The 19,048-nt window shown below is 44.7% G+C and overlaps 1 protein-coding gene across 1 annotated transcript in view; it reads right to left on the bottom strand.

The window, feature by feature from the left end:
- The window catches only part of tg (thyroglobulin), a 49,083-nt gene that overhangs the window by 24,431 nt on the left and 5,604 nt on the right, over positions 1-19,048 (bottom strand). Inside the window, exons 4-16 of the mRNA XM_038276281.1 lie at positions 18,589-18,744; positions 18,331-18,487; positions 18,148-18,254; positions 16,084-16,227; positions 15,782-15,967; positions 12,971-13,476; positions 10,201-10,585; positions 10,087-10,125; positions 8,591-8,821; positions 7,575-7,679; positions 4,945-5,022; positions 2,602-2,705; positions 1,270-1,381 (exon numbers count right to left, since the gene is read on the bottom strand). Coding sequence (XP_038132209.1) covers positions 1,270-1,381; positions 2,602-2,705; positions 4,945-5,022; positions 7,575-7,679; positions 8,591-8,821; positions 10,087-10,125; positions 10,201-10,585; positions 12,971-13,476; positions 15,782-15,967; positions 16,084-16,227; positions 18,148-18,254; positions 18,331-18,487; positions 18,589-18,744 — 2,310 coding nt within the window. The remainder of the gene's footprint in view (positions 1-1,269; positions 1,382-2,601; positions 2,706-4,944; positions 5,023-7,574; positions 7,680-8,590; positions 8,822-10,086; positions 10,126-10,200; positions 10,586-12,970; positions 13,477-15,781; positions 15,968-16,083; positions 16,228-18,147; positions 18,255-18,330; positions 18,488-18,588; positions 18,745-19,048) is intronic.

The following is a 19,048-nucleotide window of genomic DNA, read 5'->3' as shown; positions in this document are numbered from 1 at the left end:
GTGTGCTTTTCTTCTGCTGAGATTTTTTTTTTATATATTTTTTTATATCTTAAACTGTATCCTGTCAAGGATAAAGTGTGAAATATGTTTTTTTTTTCTCCTCTTCCTTTACAATGTTGCTCCTATCTTTCCACAGAATAAAGGCGGAGCTATAGTGAACCGCCTACAGGTTGGGGCCCTCGGCAGCCATGAGAAAGCGCCAAAGGCAGCGTTCACGCATGGCCTCAGTAAGCCCTTCCCCTATGGGAGAGGACATCATTTCAATTTGAGAAAAGAATTTAATCTTCTTGCACTCAAAACTTATAATGCTCACAGGCAGAAAAAAGAAAAAAAAAAAGTTTGCTAGTCAGGGCAGATGCTAATTCTGCCTCCAGCAGAAGTTAAGTGACTTTTCATTGGTGATTCTTGAATCGCCCTTTATTATTTCCTTTTTTTATTTTCCTGATTATTGTTGTTTTTCCAGCTTCTTATTTTAATAGCTTTTAAATTAAAAAGCCATTTTATTGTCGGTAAGGTTTATCACAGGCACACTCAGTAAGGTTAAACAAGCGCACCCTTTCTGAGGCTGTCATTCTATTGGCTTGAAAGGTTGCTAGGCGACGATCTGACTGCAATCCGAGAGAGAGCAAAAAAAATCCGCAAGCAGAGCCTACAGGTTTGCGAGCGTATCTGAGACTCGAGCGTGAAGATAAGGAGGCAAGCGAGAGGAGAAAATATCTGTGCAAGAAGCATTAAATCTGAGAGAAGAAACAAAGATTTGAGAGAGAAGAGAAAATATTTGAGAGAGAGCGCATGTTTTGAGTGTGAGCATTATAAGTTTTGAGTGCAAGAAGATGAAATTCTTTTCTCAAATTGAAATGATGTGCTCTTGCATTATGGCAGGATAATTCTCCCATATTCCCCCACTCAGCCAACCCTTTTTGGCTTAGCTGAAATGTCAATGGCAAACCTATATCTGACTCAATAACCATTAAAAAAACTATTTTCATTCATTTCAGACGGAACTAATCACATACTGCGATTATTTAAACTGCACTTCCAATGTTCTCCACTGTTTGGCGCCATTTTCCTTTTTTTCCTCTGAGCACAGAGCAGCCGGCTCGTTTGGACTCACAAACAAGGCTACGCAGGATACAGCGGACCTGTCCTTCAAGCAGGCAAAAAGAGGGACACATTTGTCGGCCGCATAACGAGGAGTCCACGCTATGACGTAATCTGGCCGTCGTAGGACGCAGCAGCTGAATTTGAACTCTGCATGTGTTTGCTTACACGTCAGCTCCCCCACACCACCTCGCGTTGCTGGTTTTAACGTCTCTCCTTTCAGCGGGCTCACACACCAGCCTACAGCGCCTTCTGTCTGCAGCACGGAGAAGCGTCCGTCCTAAAAAACAGAACGTCCGTGTTAAAGTAAAATGTACCTTTATATGAAAATGAAAGACAACAAAAGACAAAATATGGCAGCAAGTCAGTGAGCATCAGATTATAATGAAGATTATATTCTGACAGGTAACTAATACTTTCCTTTACACTTACTAGTGGTTCCTAGAATTTCTAAAAGTAGAATGGGAGGCAGATCTTTTAGTTATCAGGCTCCTCTCCTGTGGAACCAACTACCAGTTTTAGTCCGTGAGGCAGACACCCTGTCTACTTTTAAGGCTAGGCTTAAAACTTTCCTTTTTGATAAAGCTTCTAGTTAGAGTGGCTCAGGTTATCCTGAGCTATCTCTATAGTTCTGCTGCTATAGGCTTAGACTGCTGGAGGACATAGGGACCCCTTTTTCATCATTCTGCTTCATTCTATCTCTATTCTCCCGCTCTGCAGAATCTGTTAGTTCAATCTCTAACGTTCTGCTCTCTCTGCTTTTTCTCATAGTAGCTTCATCTGGTCTGTTCCTGTTTGGCTGTGACTCCATCCTGGAGAGAAATATCAGCTGTGCTGCTGCCATCAACACCTTTGTTTCTAGATGTTGGAGCTTGGCCTGTTTTCCAGTGTAGTCCTGTTTCTCTGACTGTGACTAACTGGATGTGCTCTCTTCATCCTCTGACATGGGAGCTGGCTCGGAGCTCGTCTGCCTGGCTGTGTGTTTCCTGGACGGGGCCGCCTGTGGAGCTGGTTGACAGTTGCCTTTTGTATCTATGCTTCTTTTTCTATGTCTGCTTCTGTCTCCTTGAACCCCAGTGGGCCTCAGCAGATGGCCGCTCACACTGAGCCTGGTTCTGCTGGAGGTTTCTTCCTGTTCAAAGGGAGTTTTTCCTCTCCACTGTCGCTACAAGCATGCTTAGTGTGAGGGATTGCTGCCTTGAGATGACATGTTGTGAATTGGAGCTATAGAAATAAACTGAACTGAAAACTGCATTAACATAACTGGTCTGTAGAAAAATGGTTCATTCAATAAGTGTTTTCAAAATGGCGGTCAGACGCTGCAGGTGGTGATTTAAAGAAGAATTGGATTATTTTATTGCCGTATGGTTTACTGGTGGACTTCTCTTTTTTTATTAACTGCACCTGTAGAAATGACTAAAGGCGACTCTAAAGGTGGCAGTTCTGGCGTCTGACCGTCCCTGAATCTCTGCCAGCGAACGCTGAGGCCATGTGCTTCACCTGCTTACACCGTGGGCGGTAAGATGGGGAGGAAGTGATGTCAGCGGCTTTCATCCAATCGGAAAGCAGAGAGAGAGCCTCTGCTCTCTGACAGCGAGTCGGACCTGCGGGGATAAAATAAACTTTTTAAGGAGGTAAAAGTTTATAAAGCAAGAAAGACAAACTGGGTTCAGGAGCTGGGAACCAGTTTAGCAGATGAATACTGGCAACATGTTAAATGAATTTCCTATTCATCCTCAACATGTGCACGGCATCCTGCTTATGGAATAAACCGTCCCCGGGGACACCACATGTTTCAGTTCTGCAGGCCTGAAACATGTGGATCAGGGATCATAGACTCTTTGCACAGCCTGCAACACAAAGATCTCCTCTGGGACGCATTTGGAGCTTTTTTGCAGCCTTTTCACTGCAGGATTAAACAGACCTGGATGATTCACCTCAGCAAAGACTTTCTGTCTGTTTGTGATGAGTTATGAGCCAATCCTCTGAAGTTAGAAGTTAGCCAAGTCTTCTGGCTAAACCAGTTCCTGGAAAGGACCTTTTTCCTCCATGAAACACATCGCAATAGTGCTCTCTCATCTGATAGGGGGATTTTAGGAGGGAAGCCACCTTTTACAGCTGCTTTTTGTATCTATGCTTCTTTTTCTATGTCTGCTTCTGTCTCCTTGAACCCCAGTGGGCCTCAGCAGATGGCCGCTCACACTGAGCCTGGTTCTGCTGGAGGTTTCTTCCTGTTCAAAGGGAGTTTTTCCTCTCCACTGTCGCTACAAGCATGCTTAGTGTGAGGGATTGCTGAAGAGTCAATGAGTCGATGCAATCAGCTGGTTTTCCTTAGATAGAAAACTTTGAATCAATCTGACTGGATGATCTGGTGAACTGGAAAGTGACCTGAGATGACATGATGGGAATTGGAGCTATAGAAATAAACTGAATAGAATTGAATTGAAGGTGAACGGATTACGTTGAATTAAGAGGAAATCTGGGTACCTTGGTGTCTTATTGTGCTGCTGTGTTTCCACCTCTGAGTTTAGTTCAAATAAAAGTCATAACAAAATAAACCTCACCAAGCTTTATTCCAAAAAAGTAAAAAAATCAATCCTCTGGACTTTGTTTCCAAGTTTGAAGACATTTCTCTTCCATCCAGGAAGCTTTTTTAATTCAAAATGTCAGAAATAGCGTTTAGTTCCAGGTTTTATCCAGCAGCCCAACAAAGCCTGGTTTTAGTTTAGAAAACATGCAAATAGAAACGGATGAACGGGTCCCCCCCTTTGGAATGGGGGTCGTTTGGCTTCTTTGTTAGCCTGCAATGCCCCATACCTGTCTATGTCTCTGAAAGGGGGGGCGTTGTGGTCGGACAATTTAGATTTCTATTCATTTCTTCTTTCATATGTTGATGGATGCTATTTACTGTCTAAAATTTATATATTTTTTAACTCAGTTTGTTTCACCTGCAAAGCCACAAAATTTCTGAGTGAGGGGTGGATATAGACAAGACATACTTTTTCCCATAACAAACCAGATTCTTTCTCAAGGTTTATTCATAATGTGTTCTTGTTTAACCAAGGTGTCTGTAATTTGACTCTGCCTTATAAGCAAGGGAACGACTCTAAGTCAGAACAGGGCAGACCGTCCGGCTGTGAATGTCTTGTTCCAACTGAGTAAAATCCATCGATCTCCGTTTATTTAACTGGACTGTAGAGTTGAAACTTTTTTTGCACCACAGTCGTTAGAGGGAATTGTTGGCCTGGCTGAACAGACGAGGTCTTCTGGTCCCCTGTAAAGGGGTCGGGGTCGTGATGGGGAACAGAAGACCACGTGTTTTCATCCAGGCCAACAATTCCCTCTAACGACCCCCTTTCAGAGACATAGACAGGTATGGGGCATTGCAGGCTAACAAAGAAGCCAAACGACCCCCATTCCAAAGGGGGGGACCCGTTCATCCGTTTCTATTTGCATGTTTTCTAAACTAAAACCAGGCTTTGTTGGGCTGCTGGATAAAACCTGGAACTAAACGCTATTTCTGACATTTGGAATTGAAAAAGCTTCCTGGATGGAAGAGAAACGTCTTCAAACTTGGAAACAAAGTCCAGAGGATTGATTTTTAACTTTTGTGGAATGACCTGGATGACTGAGAATATTCCCCAGCATACAGATCCAAGCTTTAACGTTAGTGGATCAGCTCCGACGCCACAGACAGGTCATCTCTGTGCTTTCAGGTGGGTTTGAGGCCAAAATGATCACAAAGACCTTCCTGGATTAATGCAGTAATATTATTTTACATCCAGAGGTCTGCAGAGGGCAGAGTGAGACTGAAGGTGAAACAGGCTGTGTGTGTTTTCTTACACTGCGGCAGGCGGAGGGACCGCCTGCTCAGAGATCCTGGGATGTAGTCTCCTTCTTCATTCACACACCAACACTGACCTGAGCACACAGAAACAAGGAGACATCCAACACACTGATGCTACTCTGGGGAGGATGGTTAGCATCACATGCACCTAAACACCAACATTAAAGAACATCAGATAAAGCTTCTAGTTAGAGTGGCTCAGGTTATCCTCAGCTATCTCTATAGTTCTGCTGCTATAGGCTTAGACTGCTGGAAGACATAGGGACCCCTTTTTCATCACTCTGCTTCATTCTATCTCTATTCTCCCACTCTGCAGAATCTGTTAGTTCAATCTCTAACGTTCTGCTCTCTCTGCTCAGCGTTCAGCCTCCCGAACTCTGTCCAGAAATCCAAATTTGAAGATTTGAGATTTTAAGGTCGCTGTCTTCCTGAGAGTCACAGTCTATCTTCTCTCTCTCTCTCCGTAAGGATAGGGTCTCCAATAAGCCGGCAGTTTTCTGTAGATTTGGAGTTCATCTTGACGAAGAGCCCAACTGATCCAGATACTGATCTAGCAATGGCATCCCTCCACCTGGTCTAGGAAACCTTTGAAGAACCCATCTTCAGAAGTTTCAGGAACCACTTTCAGGTTATGCATCTTCAATGGTCAGGATCTACAGCCATCCTGAACTCTGAGCAACAGGTACAGTAGTAGCCATTCAAAATGTCCCCACTTTCCTTTATGGCCCCTTGGCTGGTCCTTGGCTGGTCCTAGATTGGTCATTGGCTGGTCCTAGATTGGTCATTGGCTGGTCCTAGATTGGTCCTTGGCTGGTCCTAGATTGGTCCTTGGCTGGTCCTAGATTGGTCATTGGCTGGTCCTAGATTGGTCATTGGCTGGTCCTAGATTGGTCCTTGGCTGGTCCTAGATTGGTCCTTGGCTGGTCCTAGATTGGTCCTTGGCTGGTCCTTGGCTGGTCCTAGATTGGTCATTGGCTGGTCCTAGATTGGTCATTGGCTGGTCCTAGATTGGTCATTGGCTGGTCCTAGATTGGTCCTTGGCTGGTCCTAGGCTGGTCCTTGGCTGGTCCTTGGCTCGCCCTTTGCTGGTCCTTTGCTGGTCCTTGGCTAGTTCCCTTCAATTCCTTTTTAAACATCAATCTTTGGTCTAAACTATTCTTTCTGTAAATATCTGTGGACATTAGGACCTAAAGAGAAGCACCATCTTCTGGTCAGACCCTATAATTCAGTGAAGTCAGAGGAAAAAATTATGCAAGAGGGGGTCAGTACTGTGGCTGGAAGTTGGGAGGGTATTTTGCTGGGAGTTGGAAGGAAGTGAGCTGCCATTCGGCTGGCGTTGGACAGGGAAGGGCCATTTTGAATGGCTGCTACTGTATTTCTGGGCTCTACAGGTTGGTCATTATAGAGAAGGAGAGGAATCAATTTCTTGAATTTGGGTCTAACTGTGGCCAATTTCAATTAAAAACTACTTTATTATTTTTTTATACTTTGAGAGTACAGTTTCTGAAAGACTTCTGCTATTTATGACTCTTCAGGTTCAGTTAAACCTTATTTTTTGGGAGGCAGAGAATCGTTTTAATGACTTTAATAATCTATTTAGACTGGAACTGGAAAATCTGCATAACAGTGAGAGCACTGCCAGATTGTACGGTTACTCAAACTGAGCCTTTTCCTTTTAAAATTATGTTAAAGGAAAAGTCCGGTCATAAATATATTTAAATCTGAAATGATTCCATCCTGTTCAATAAATGATCAGTGTTGTTAATTCAGAGTAATTTTCATGTGAATGTGCTTTACTGGAGGCATCCATGTTTGTCAAAGAACACTACTGCCACCTACTGGTCAGTGACGTCACGGTGCGGTATCGGCTGTTGATCAAGTCCCAGTGCTGTATCTGGTGTTTGTCACAACGCGCTATTATCCAAGTCATCTTGAAAACATTCTTCTTCCAAATGTTGGCTACATATTACGGGTTTTTTCTCTGGCCAGAAGTTCGATGGCAAATCCTCCCTCTTCAAGTTGGCGATCCAACGACCAACCCGTCCGTGGAGGATCAGGAATCAGAAAGGTGAAATAACTCTTTCTTTTCACTTTTACCCGATGTATTCCAGCATCCAGCTGCCATGCACGTGGGCATTGTCAGTTTCACTATAGCTCTGGTGAATTTCAATGGTGAAGTCCTCTGGAAATCTTCAATAATTGTTGTTGATTGCAGATGTGTCTAGTAGTTCCCATTGATTTAGCTTGGAAAGCGGGGAGAATGGCGCTAGGCTTACCGCACCGTGACGTCACTGCTGGAAGATGGCAGGAGGGAGGGGCTACTATATTTGGGCAAAAATGGCCGCTCCCAGACTCTGTGATTGGGATGAAAATTATTGTTTTTTATTTTTTTAAGACAAAATTCATGATATGATGGCGAACGTATTAGTTTTAGGTATAAATAATGATCCTTTTATTATTCCTTGCTGACCAGATTTTTTCTTTAAATAAGTTAATTTATACAGGTAAGTAAAATCTTCAATGGAATAAGATTTTTGTTGAAAACAATAAATAAGAAATCAAATACAGCATCTATAACTGTCTTATTTAATGGCTGAAAATGAGAGCGTGTGTGTGAGACAGACACCTGTGCTGCGGTGGCACTGAGTGGGCCTCCAGTTTCCCTCAGCGTCACACTGTGGAGTGAAGAGCTGGTAGGACCGACCATGAGGAGGAAGCAGCATTTGCACAGCTAAGGAAGAACCAAATGTTCAGCGACATTTAAGAGGGTTGCAAAATGGTGAAGTGCATTAGATTGTCACACACTGCGAAACATGTTAACCTAAGTTAGTAATTATTTCTTAAAATAGGTGCTTTTTTTCTTAAATTGAGCAGGTAGGTGAGACACTTCGCCAATGGAATAAGAACATTAACATTTAAAATAAGAAAAAAACAACAGAAGTCTCTTATTTCAAGTGCATAATATCAAATTATCTGATTTCAAGGGTAAAAATGCTAATTCCATTGGCAGATCATCTTATTTTCCAGCTTAAATTAAGGGTGAATACACTTATTTAAGACATTTTTACTCATTTGTTGAATGTTTTTGCTGTGCAGTTTATCACTCTTGAAGCTTTTTTAAAGCTTAATTTAAAAAATTTGTACCTATTTCTAGATAATTTTTCCAGTGTTGATCCAACGCTGGAAAAACTATCTAGGAATAAGTAAAAATGTCTCAAATTAAGGATATTTACCTTTAATTTGAGTAGGTAGATGAAATGAGTTCCCAATGGAATGAGTATTTTTACTCTTAAAATAAGATCATTAGATAACGTTCTCTAGAAATAAAACAATGCAATTGTATTGTTCTTATTTTAAGTGTAAATTGGCTTCTTTTATTGGCAAAATGTCTCTTTTTCCAAAAACAAATGCTCTCTTTTTAGGAAAAAATGACATATCTAGATGTCATTTTTTTCACAGTATGAGCATCAGAAAACGGATTATTATTTAACTCTTTAGCTCAAAGGATTATATTTCCATAAAACACTGGAAATCTTTCAGGCCAAGTAAATCAAACCAGGAATCATTTTCACAAACAAAAGCAAAGATTCTGCAGTTTAATCTTCAGATAAATCTGAGATTACTTCTGTGGCTGTAACTCACTGGAGAAAGCAGCCAATCGGAGCGCAGATCTGGAGCGACTCAGCAGCCGCTCAGACACCTTCAACTCCTCCTCTAATTGGCTCCTCTGCAGCTCCTCGGCCGTCAGGCTCAGACCTTCGGCCAATAGAAATCCATATCCCACAGGGAAGTGGGAGGAGTTAGAGAGGGTGATGAAGCTCTGCACTTCCTGTCTGAATGCAGTGACCTCAGCGAGCGCCTTGGAGCAGGGACCTGAAAGGTAGCAGGTGATGGAAGGTCAGAGAAGTTCTGATGAAAAAAGGTCCTCAGATCAAAAAACACACGACGACATGCCGACAAATCTGAAGCTGAAGCTAACACTGTGGGTGGAGGCCAGTCAGCGCCGGAAACTGGGGGGAAGGAAAGGAGTTTTTGCCCTTTTCACGCCGATTCTCCAGTCATGCGAGACTTTTTTCGTCTTATAGTATTCAGGGCGTAACGAGGGCCGATCAGCCTCTAACGACCGCCTCCCCATCAGGAATCGTAAGGTCGGGAGAAAATCAAACATGTTTGAAATTCTGTCGGCCGTCGTAAGGTGGGCAAATCCTGTTGAAGCAGAGCTACGAGCCGATTTACCAGAACCTTCAGCACTGCACAAACAAGGGAGTTCTTTTTCCTGTTCTGCCACATCGACGAGTCCATCTAGCGCCATCTCTTGGCGATGAGTTTCACATGTGGTTTTTGGAACAGAGAACATACGGTTCTCACACTGTGAGTCGCACAGTTTGAGCTCTAGCTGAGTACAATGATTGAAGATATCGCAAAGTTCATGTCCGGCTTCGAAGTAAGTAACTAAGTAAGTAAGGTAAGTAAGTAAGGTGAGTAAGGTAAGTAAGGTAAGTAAGTAAGGTGAGTAAGTAAGTAAGGTAAGTAAGTAAGGTGAGTAAGGTAAGTAAGTAAGGTGAGTAAGGTAAGTAAGTAAGGTGAGTAAGTAAGTAAGGTAAGTAAGTAAGGTGAGTAAGGTAAGTAAGTAAGGTGAGTAAGTAAGTAAGGTAAGTAAGTAAGGTGAGTAAGGTAAGTAAGTAAGGTGAGTAAGGTAAGTAAGGTAAGTAAGTAAGTAAGGTAAGTAAGTAAGGTGAGTAAGGTAAGTAAGGTAAGTAAGTAAGGTGAGTAAGGTAAGTAAGTAAGGTAAATAAGGTAAGTAAGGTAAGTAAGTAAGGTGAATAAGGTAAGTAAGTAAGGTAAGTAAGTAAGATAAGGTAAGTAAGGTAAGGTAAGTAAGGAAGATAAGGAAGGAAGGAAGGAAGGAGAATTTTATCACTGATTTATGTCTTTTTTATGTCTTTTATCGTCTTTTATGTATGTACTTATTTATTTATGGATGTGTTCAGTACTTTTGATCAGTCCTGTAGAAAGATTGATTGATGTAGAATATAAATGACTATTTGTTATTTATATTCCCCAATAGTTCAGAGTTGAAGTGATTCCACAAACTAAAATGTGCAGAAATCAAATTAGTTTGAAATTTCTGAGCTCACCTTCAGACGGCTGCAGCTTCAGTGTTTGGTTCTCTGGACCTGAAACACAGCAGACATGATCACAACCAGAGAGATTCACATCTGACCCAGATTAACCCCTCTGAATTGTCTTACAGGTGACAGCGCCCCCTGTTGGACCGGCAGCCATCCTCCTCCCCTCAGCATCCACACAGAAGCAGCGCGGTCCGACGCACTGAAGCGGCAGGAAGCCTCCATCCTCTGAGCATGCTGGGATGTAAATCTCAGCGCCAGCGGCCATGTTGGATTTCACCTTCAAAGCTGTGGCGCGCTCCGTCTCGCAGCGGGACGGACATCGGGATGGATGGCCGGCGGTTCGAGAACCTGGAACCTCCTGACCCTGAGAGTCGACACACCAGCACTGTGAACCCCGACACTGGACCTGCTGGAAGCCGCCGCTGGCCGTACAGCGGGGGATAAAGATGGCTGCCGACTCATCCTCTCCTTCCTCAGAGCAGGAACTCAGAACAGGATTCAGGACCTGAAACAAGATGAATTTTTACTCCTCAAACAAGGGATGTTTTTGTTATCCGTTCTTGTACCCGGTAAATAACCAGGAAGGATTAAAGAGGTTGATCTGCTGAGAGGTGGAACCTCATTAGGCTGCAGGATGATCTGAGATCAGACAAGTCTGAGTCTGGAAGCTGATATTTTACAACAAAGAACAGATAAAACAGCCCAAGCGAACGCATCAGAGCTCCGTTTTCTGTTTCTGGCATAATGTGTCTGTTCTACGCTCCTCCCAGAGGGCCGACGAACGGCCTCCTTTCTCTCAGGACCTTTATTCACAGTCTAACCGGGTAATAGAAGTTGGAATTTATCTGATCTTGTTATCTACAATCACACTTTAGGTTTAAAGATATTTAAGATTTTCCTCAAGAATGTTGCTTAGAGTGTGGTGCTGTTTCTGCTGCTCCCATGAGGACATCATTTATTACCTTCAGAACGAGCAGTTCCCCTCTAAACCCAAAGGTGGCAGCAGTGATACTCTTACTCCTAACTAATTACATTTGATATAATAAATAAACTGTAATTATTAGTACAGTAACCATAATGTATCTCTGTGAGTAATTTAGGAGTATTAATTAGTTAGATACATTGTTTCAGTTAGTTTAAAGTTGTACTTTTTGAGTATGTCTGTCTACAAGGCCGTTTCTCAATCTGTGTACTTGTGCATTCTCGTCTGCAGCGGCCAGGGCTACGTTAGCCCTTCTGCAGCCGCCAGGGCTAACGTTAGCACGTCTGCAGCAGCCAGGGCTAACTGCAGCCCTTCTGCAGCGGCCAGGGCTAACGTTAGCCCTTCTGCAGCAGCCAGGGCTAACGTTAGCCCGTCTGCAGCGACCAGGGCTAACGTTAGCCCTTCTGCAGCAGCCAGGGCTAACCGCAGCCCTTCTGCAGCAGCCAGGACTAACGTTAGCCCTTCTGCAGCAGCCAGGGCTAACGTTAGCCCTTCTGCAGCAGCCAGGGCTAACGTTAGCCCTTCTGCAGCAGCCAGGACTAACGTTAGCCCTTCTGCAGCAGCCAGGGCTAACGTTAGCCCTTCTGCAGCAGCCAGGGCTAACGTTAGCCCTGGCTGCTGCAGCCAGGGCTAACCGCAGCCCTTCTGCAGCAGCCAGGACTAACGTTAGCCCTTCTGCAGCAGCCAGGGCTAACGCTAGCCCTTCTGCAGCAGCCAGGGCTAACGTTAGCTCGTCTGCAGCAGCCAGGGCTAACCGCAGCCCTTCTGCAGCGGCCAGGGCTAACTGCAGCCCTTCTGCAGCAGCCAGGGCTAACCGCAGCCCGTCTGCAGCAGCCAGTGCTAACGTTATCCCGTCTGCAGCGGCCTTAGCTAACGTTAGCCCGTCTGCAGGGGCCAGGGCTAACGTTAGCCCGTCTGCAGCGACCAGGGCTAACGTTAGCCCTTCTGCAGCAGCCAGGGCTAACCGCAGCCCTTCTGCAGCAGCCAGGGCTAACGTTAGCCCTTCTGCAGCAGCCAGGGCTAACGCTAGCCCTTCTGCAGCAGCCAGGGCTAACGTTAGCTCGTCTGCAGCAGCCAGGGCTAACCGCAGCCCTTCTGCAGCGGCCAGGGCTAACCGCAGCCCTTCTGCAGCAGCCAGGGCTAACCGCAGCCCGTCTGCAGCAGCCAGTGCTAACGTTATCCCGTCTGCAGCGGCCTTAGCTAACGTTAGCCCGTCTGCAGGGGCCAGGGCTAACGTTAGCCCGTCTGCAGGGGCCAGGGCTAACGTTAGCCCGTCTGCAGCGGCCAGGGCTAACGTAATCAGAGCGTGAAATAAATCAGCTCCTCTGCTTGGTCTCAGCTGGATGTTAAGGTGAAATAGACTCTCCCTGTGCTCAAAACTTGCTTCTCTACCAGGCCAGATTCTTCGGCCGATAACATCATAGTTCGGCGCCGAGGCCTGTGCGGATCGGAAGACTCCCCGTTACGTTTATCTGTCCCTGTGTAAACGGGTTTGGCTGTCATTTTAGCTCAGATTCCAACATCTCTGCAGTGTTTGGACCATAAATCTGATATCTGAGATGACGGTTCTGCTGCTGAAGCTCCTCAGAAATGTTATTAGCAGCCAGAACAGCATAAGAAGTTCAGTCAACTGTTACGGTTGCTAAGCGACAGAGCGTACGGGCGGTGAATGCTGAAAAAGGCTGGATCTGTTTGAATCCACAGCCAAAACTCTTCTGGCCTCCTAATTTTCACGGACCTGGACGGATGCACCCGGATAATAAAAGTGAAAATATTTCGCCGGCAGGTGAATTTGTGCATCTGGAGACACATTCAGAGGCTGCATCCTGCAAGGACCCAGCAGACGGTTTACCGGCTCATTGCAGGATGCAGCTTATCGCTAATGAAATATCTAGGCTAGTTCCAGACCTGCTGCAGTGACCCAGAGGGGGCGCTGTTGGCACTCTTCAGTGTTTCCTTGAGGGCAGACAGGAAGGCAGGATCCTCCAGGGCTCGACTCACAGACCGGACAAGGTCGCGGTTCTTCAACAGATTGAGGTTCTGAGGGGTCAGCTGGTCCAAACTGAGAGCTCCTCTGGTTCCCACCACCCCACTGAAGTTAAAATCTGCAGCGTTCTTCAGGAATTTCCCCCCAAACAGATTCTCCTGGAGGCGGCGGGGTGTGGCGCGTGTTAGAGCCTCTAAGGCTCCGCCCACTGAGGGAAATAAACCCTGGAGAACTTCAATTAAAGGGAAAAGGACAGAGATTGGATCCTCCTCGACCGACACAAGGTCCCTGAGAGGACGAAGGAGGGCGGGACAAGCCGCTGGAGATGCGCCACCGGAGGAGGTATCTGCCGGAGCATGGATGGGACCCGAGAAGAGCTGAGACAGAGCCAGACGGCGCCGAGTGAGACAGTCAGCAGAACCAGAACCTGGAGAAGGAGAAGGAACACAAGCTGTTTTTCTTTTCTTTTTAAAAAATATGTTTATTAAGTTTCCAAAGTGCAACATAGAAAAATCACACACCCGAGTATAAAGCATACATATATTTATCAATTTACGGTCTAAGAAAAAAAATACTCTTACCAATACAACAATAGAAAAAAAAACAGATGATAAAGAGAAGAGAGAGATATAGGAAGAAAAAAAATAATAACCAAATTATTTAAAAAAAAAAGGGAGGGAAGTTATCTAAGTAACTGTTACACTGCACTGTTTATTATTTACACTTTAGGATAGTTGTGGTTTTGTGGCCTTTTTTCGCTTTACTTGAGGTTAACTGCATGTTTTATTTTTCTAATTTGGATTTGCTTTATTTTAAAGTTATTTACTTTCTTGTTTGATTTATTTTTGGTTGTGTTGCATGTTTTTTTCTGATTTTGTTTGTCATATTACCACCCGTACCTGGACACGCCCACATCAGCTGCACAGGTTTTTTTTTTTTTATTAAAGTTTTTATTATTTTTCAGATCATAAGTATATAACCCCTCCCAACCCCCTCACCAAAAAAAAAAAACAAAAAAAAAACAAAAAAAAAAAACAACCAAAGCGGCCAGGCCAGCGCATATCAAATCACTAAGTTTCCCAGAAAATTGACATTTACAATTATCCTCGAAGTCAGCAGAAACATCCACAGTAAACAATACTTTCAAAACAGATGTTCATCAAAAAGGTTTACTTGTCCCAGTATTGCAGGAGAGAAAATAGTTACAAGATTTCTTGAAGTTTTCTATGTCATCATCTAGCTTAGCCAGCATTTGTTCATATGACACTATTTCCAACATTAATCCCAACCAGCTTTCAACATTTGGAACAGTTGAAGATTTCCATAGTCTGAGGATTATTCTGGCAGCTGTGACCGTCCCCACCTGCACCACAGTGTTTTGATGTTTAGGCATATTAGGCATCACTGTTGGATCCCCCAGTAAACATAGTCTTGGTGACATGGGTATCCCCACCCCTATCCAACATCCAATGTGTTGTAATACTGCTTTCCAGAATGGGGAGATGCATTTACATTCCCATGTATAAAAGTTCCTGATTCCATTTTGCATTTCCAGCATAGATGGAAATGCACAGGATTTTTTCAATCAGCCAAACCGCGTGCAGAGGGTTTGGGGCGTAAACTGAGGTATTGGTAGGACAAAGTATATCTTAATACTGTTTAAATATGTCTTTCCATATATTTAAACAGTTTGAAGCAATCAAATTATTTACTTCACTTTCTGGGGGAAATTGGTGCTGAGAAAAGTGCCTGAAGAGAACCATTTCCAACAGTATTTCTTTCGTTAGCCATCTGAGGCCCTTGCATTCGCTGCCCAATAGTAATGATGAAAGCATGCTAAGCCTAATCCCCCATCTCTCTTGGTTTATGTAAAAGAGTTTTCAGAAGTTGTTTTTGTCAAGTTTGACTATAATGCTACGTTCACACTGCACACACTTTGAGCAGCAGCGGCAGCAGCAACCCCTTTACATGCGAAGTCAATGTTTGAGGAGCATCAAGGCGCATCAGAAGGTCCTGCATTGCGTCTAGATCAGCAGGAGCAGCGCCTAATGAGCATCTGAGGCGCAAGATGGAAGAATGTAACTTTAGCTGCTGGACGCGTCGCATCAAACAATCAGAGAAGCTGATCTGGGAGCTGGCAGGGAGTCAGACGCAGCACTGCTGATGCAGAGCGCTATGATCACTCCTCTGAAACAGTTTATTAACGCCTAAATTAACTTCAAATGTAGAAACCTGCCGGCAGAATATGTTGGCTTTTATTATCCTGCTGCCTGCAGTTTGTAGCACAGACCTGTAAAACGCTAACATCTACTTCCAGCCGCCACCAACAGGAGGGGAAAACCCTGGAGAGGCGAGCGGGCCTGAGGCAGCTGCTGCTGGGGATTCCCAGTGACAGCGCAGCGCCGGTATGTGGGGGTCTGAGCGGCTCCCACAGAGAAATAATCTTTGAAGGCAGGATGGTAATCTGGATGAACTGACTGCACAGACCATGTTTTCAGGAGGACTTTCTCACTTCAACATAGATTCTAACTACTTTCTACCCGCTGATCACAGCTAATATAGCAAAGCTGCTCTCTGGCATCGAACACAGGAGCAGCAGAAGCTTCTGGACTCACTTTACTGGACGGCTGACCTTAATGAGGATCAGAGATGAAGCAGCAGAAGCTTCTTTGATGCTCAAAACGCCTGCGGTCTGAACATAAGCCACTAGCAACATGTAGAGAGACACATACCGCAGAGCAGGGAGTCTCCGAGCCGCCGTGTCCCAGGAATCTCCCTTCCTTTTGGGTCGACACACCAGCACTGCGCCCCCTGCTGACACTGCTTAGACCTGAACGAGCCTCCCGCTTCACAGGAGGGGACGAAAACGCTGGATGACTCCATGGCCACGCGCCTCTCCTCCTCACAAGCAGACGGACCTGATTGGGATGAGGGGAAGGTCTCAGATTCCAACTGGTGTTAAAGTTAAACCTTTTACTCAGTCTGGATTTAGCCCTGAGTTCTGAATGTTCTGCTGGGAGTGCAGTGAGTTTACATCTGAAGTGTCCGGTGAGGGCGAGGCGAACTCCCAGCATCCTCCTTTGCAGGACTCTGTAGATGTTGGTTTCAGAGAAGGATCGAGGAGAATGCAGACGAGGAAATGCCGAGTCGTACACCTCAGACATGAAGAGCTCCACACCTGGACAGGAAGTTCACACCTGCATCACGACTTTAACCCGGTGCTCAGACGGATTAAACAGCTCAGATTGGAATTTATTCTAAAAAGTTAAAATCAATCAACTGGACTTTGTTTCCAAGTTTGAAGACGTTTCTCTTCCATCCAGGAAGCTTTTTCAATTCAAAATGTCAGAAATAGCGTTTAGTTCAAAGCTTCATAGAGTGGACCGAAAACAAAGCCTTGTTTTGGCTTAGAAAACATGCAAATTGAGCCTGATGAGCTGTTCCAGCCCTTTGGAATGGGGATCCATTTGTTTCTTTGTTTGCCTGTAATACCTGAAACCTGTCTATGTCTCTGAAAGGGGGTCTTTAATGTTGCAGGGTAAGTCATATTTAAATGTCAAATCATTCTGGCTTAAACATGTATATAAATGTTCTCTTTATCAGACCATATTGTAACCTGACTCCGCCAGATGGATTTGCTCCGCATATCCATCTGGAAACCTTCCGTTGAAGTAATTTTGGGAAGGGGCGAAAATACTGGTTAGCTGATTGGCCTATGTCGGTGATAGACGGGCCAAATAAACCAATCAGATCAACGAAGCATATGACGTACTAACAGAGCGACGACGAAGAGGAGCCAATTGATAGATCAAACTCTTGGTGAAACCAGTGGGGAGAAGAGCAAAAACATCTTTTCCTCTGAGAAAAGCCTCCAGAGCAGTGTTTTGCTCTTCTTTCAGTGAAGAAATACTCTGTAATTCCGATAAAACTTGCTCGATAGCCACGCTAACGCTAGTTTCATCGGCTGAAGCCGCCATGTTCTTTAGACTGAACTGTCACGCTTCTCGTTGCGTCACACCTCAACCCGCCTCAAAGCCAACGCTGATTGGACGTTCGTTTGGTGAACGGCTCCAAATTTTCTTTAACGGAGAGTCTCCAGACTGATCTGCGAGTGAAACCTTGAAAGCTCGCGAGATCAGGATGGTCTCACCAGGCTAATCATATTGTCCCAAAATTTGGAAAATTTCTATAAAAAAAAAAAAAAATATCCTGTCTTAAAATCTGTTTTTTTTTTCCGTTATCTTCTGCAGGCCAGTTAGTTCTACGTCAGCCTGAACACCTAAATTCAGCCAATCATATATCAACGGTTATCTGTCAATCAAATGTTTTCAGTCATAGCATCTTGATTCATGTGTCGCAGCTAATATACGCAACGGTTTAAACCAGAATCCTTTCCTTTCCCATTGAGTTGCGTCCCAGTGTTCACGGGGATGGACGTCTGTGTCTTCGGCAGGCGTAGAGCTAACAGAACTGGCAGCGTTGCGAGGCAAGGGCTCAAACATGTACGGCTGGAAGCCTTCTACACCAAACCAAGCTTCTGCCGCCCTGGCGTCCTCTTCCACAACATCTTCGTCCCCGCTTTCCTCCTCTAAATAAAAAATGGATGACGGAGGAGACTCATCCACGACCTCCGACACTAAACTCTCCTCCTCTTGCATGTTTCCGCTGTCCATAGCGTTCCTTGACAGTGGTTTTTCTTTCTAAACATAGGTGGCTTCCTTCACGCCCCTCTCAAACTACCTGTCTTTTTTGTCCAAAATATCCTCACAACCCCGTCTAAGTGTCTGAAGTGTCTTTAACGACCCCCCCTTTCAGAGACATAGACAGGTATGGGGCATTGCAGGCTAACAAAGAAGCCAAACGACCCCCATTCCAAAGGGGTGGACCCGTTCATCCGTTTCTATTTGCATGTTTTCTAAACTAAAACCAGGCTTTGTTGGGCTGCTGGATAAAACCTGGAACTAAACGCTATTTCTGACATTACGAAATGAAAAAGTTTCCTGGATGGAAGAGAAACGCCTTCAAACTTGGAAACAAAGTCCAGTGGATTTTTTTACATATTCTTTTTGGAATGGCCGATAGAAATCCTTTTCCTCACCTGTTCCCTGCAGCTCTCTGCCACGGCTGTCCGAGCAGAAGCAGTACGAGGACACCAGTGGGAAAAACCTCCTGAAGTTGCTGAACGTCTCAAAGGCCTCAGGAGATCTGATGCACATTTAGACAGATGTGAGAATTAAACTGTATCCAGCTGTTTAATCCGGGCGGATAGATGTTCCTCTACCTGCTGAAGGCGTGCAGCAGATCCAGCTCCATTCGGTCCGTCGTGTTGATGAATTTACACTGAACTGGAAGGAAGCTGCCGTCTGCCGCACACTGAGGGGGAGAAGAAGCCGAGGAGTGAAGGAGACGTCTGGATCTCACCTCACAGCTGCCGGGACCTAAAGGTCAAAGGTCATAGTCAGTAGGGACAGTGCCTGGAGCTGAGGGAGGATGACGGAGCAGATTGAAGGAAGTCGTTCTGACTGTAACCGGTACGCACAGCGCTGGGGTCTCCCATTCTGTCTGGTCCCGTACAGCTCCATACCATCCTGGTCCACGCACCAACACTGCCCCCTGCTGGAGTCGCACTGAACCGACTCAAAGAGGCCAGATGGGGAGCATTGCAGCAGCGACTGAAGCTGGCAGGGAGTCGGACCTACCAGACAATTTCAGCACTTTAAAGGAAGCATTTCAAGTCACAAGCATTTTAATACGAAAGGAAGAAAACAATCAAATCAATACGGCAATAATTTGGTGATATGATGAATTTCTCATAATAAAATATAATCAGATACTGTAATTTTTTACAAAAATTCAGCTGTGGAAAACTTAGATATTGCTGTCATTCTGATGTGTTAAGAAAAACTTATGTGGCTGTGTGCTGTCACCTAGTGGCTTAAGAGCAATTTAATTGATATTGCCCTATAAATATATAATTTTTTTTTAATTTAAGAGCCATT

The sequence above is a fragment of the Cyprinodon tularosa genome, unplaced genomic scaffold, assembly GCF_016077235.1.
Source record: "Cyprinodon tularosa strain WSP-4 unplaced genomic scaffold, ASM1607723v1 ctg1238, whole genome shotgun sequence".
Taxonomy (NCBI): Eukaryota; Metazoa; Chordata; class Actinopteri; order Cyprinodontiformes; family Cyprinodontidae; genus Cyprinodon; species Cyprinodon tularosa.
The sequence above is the reverse complement of the archived record's forward strand: the minus strand, read 5'-3'. Positions and strand labels throughout refer to the sequence as shown.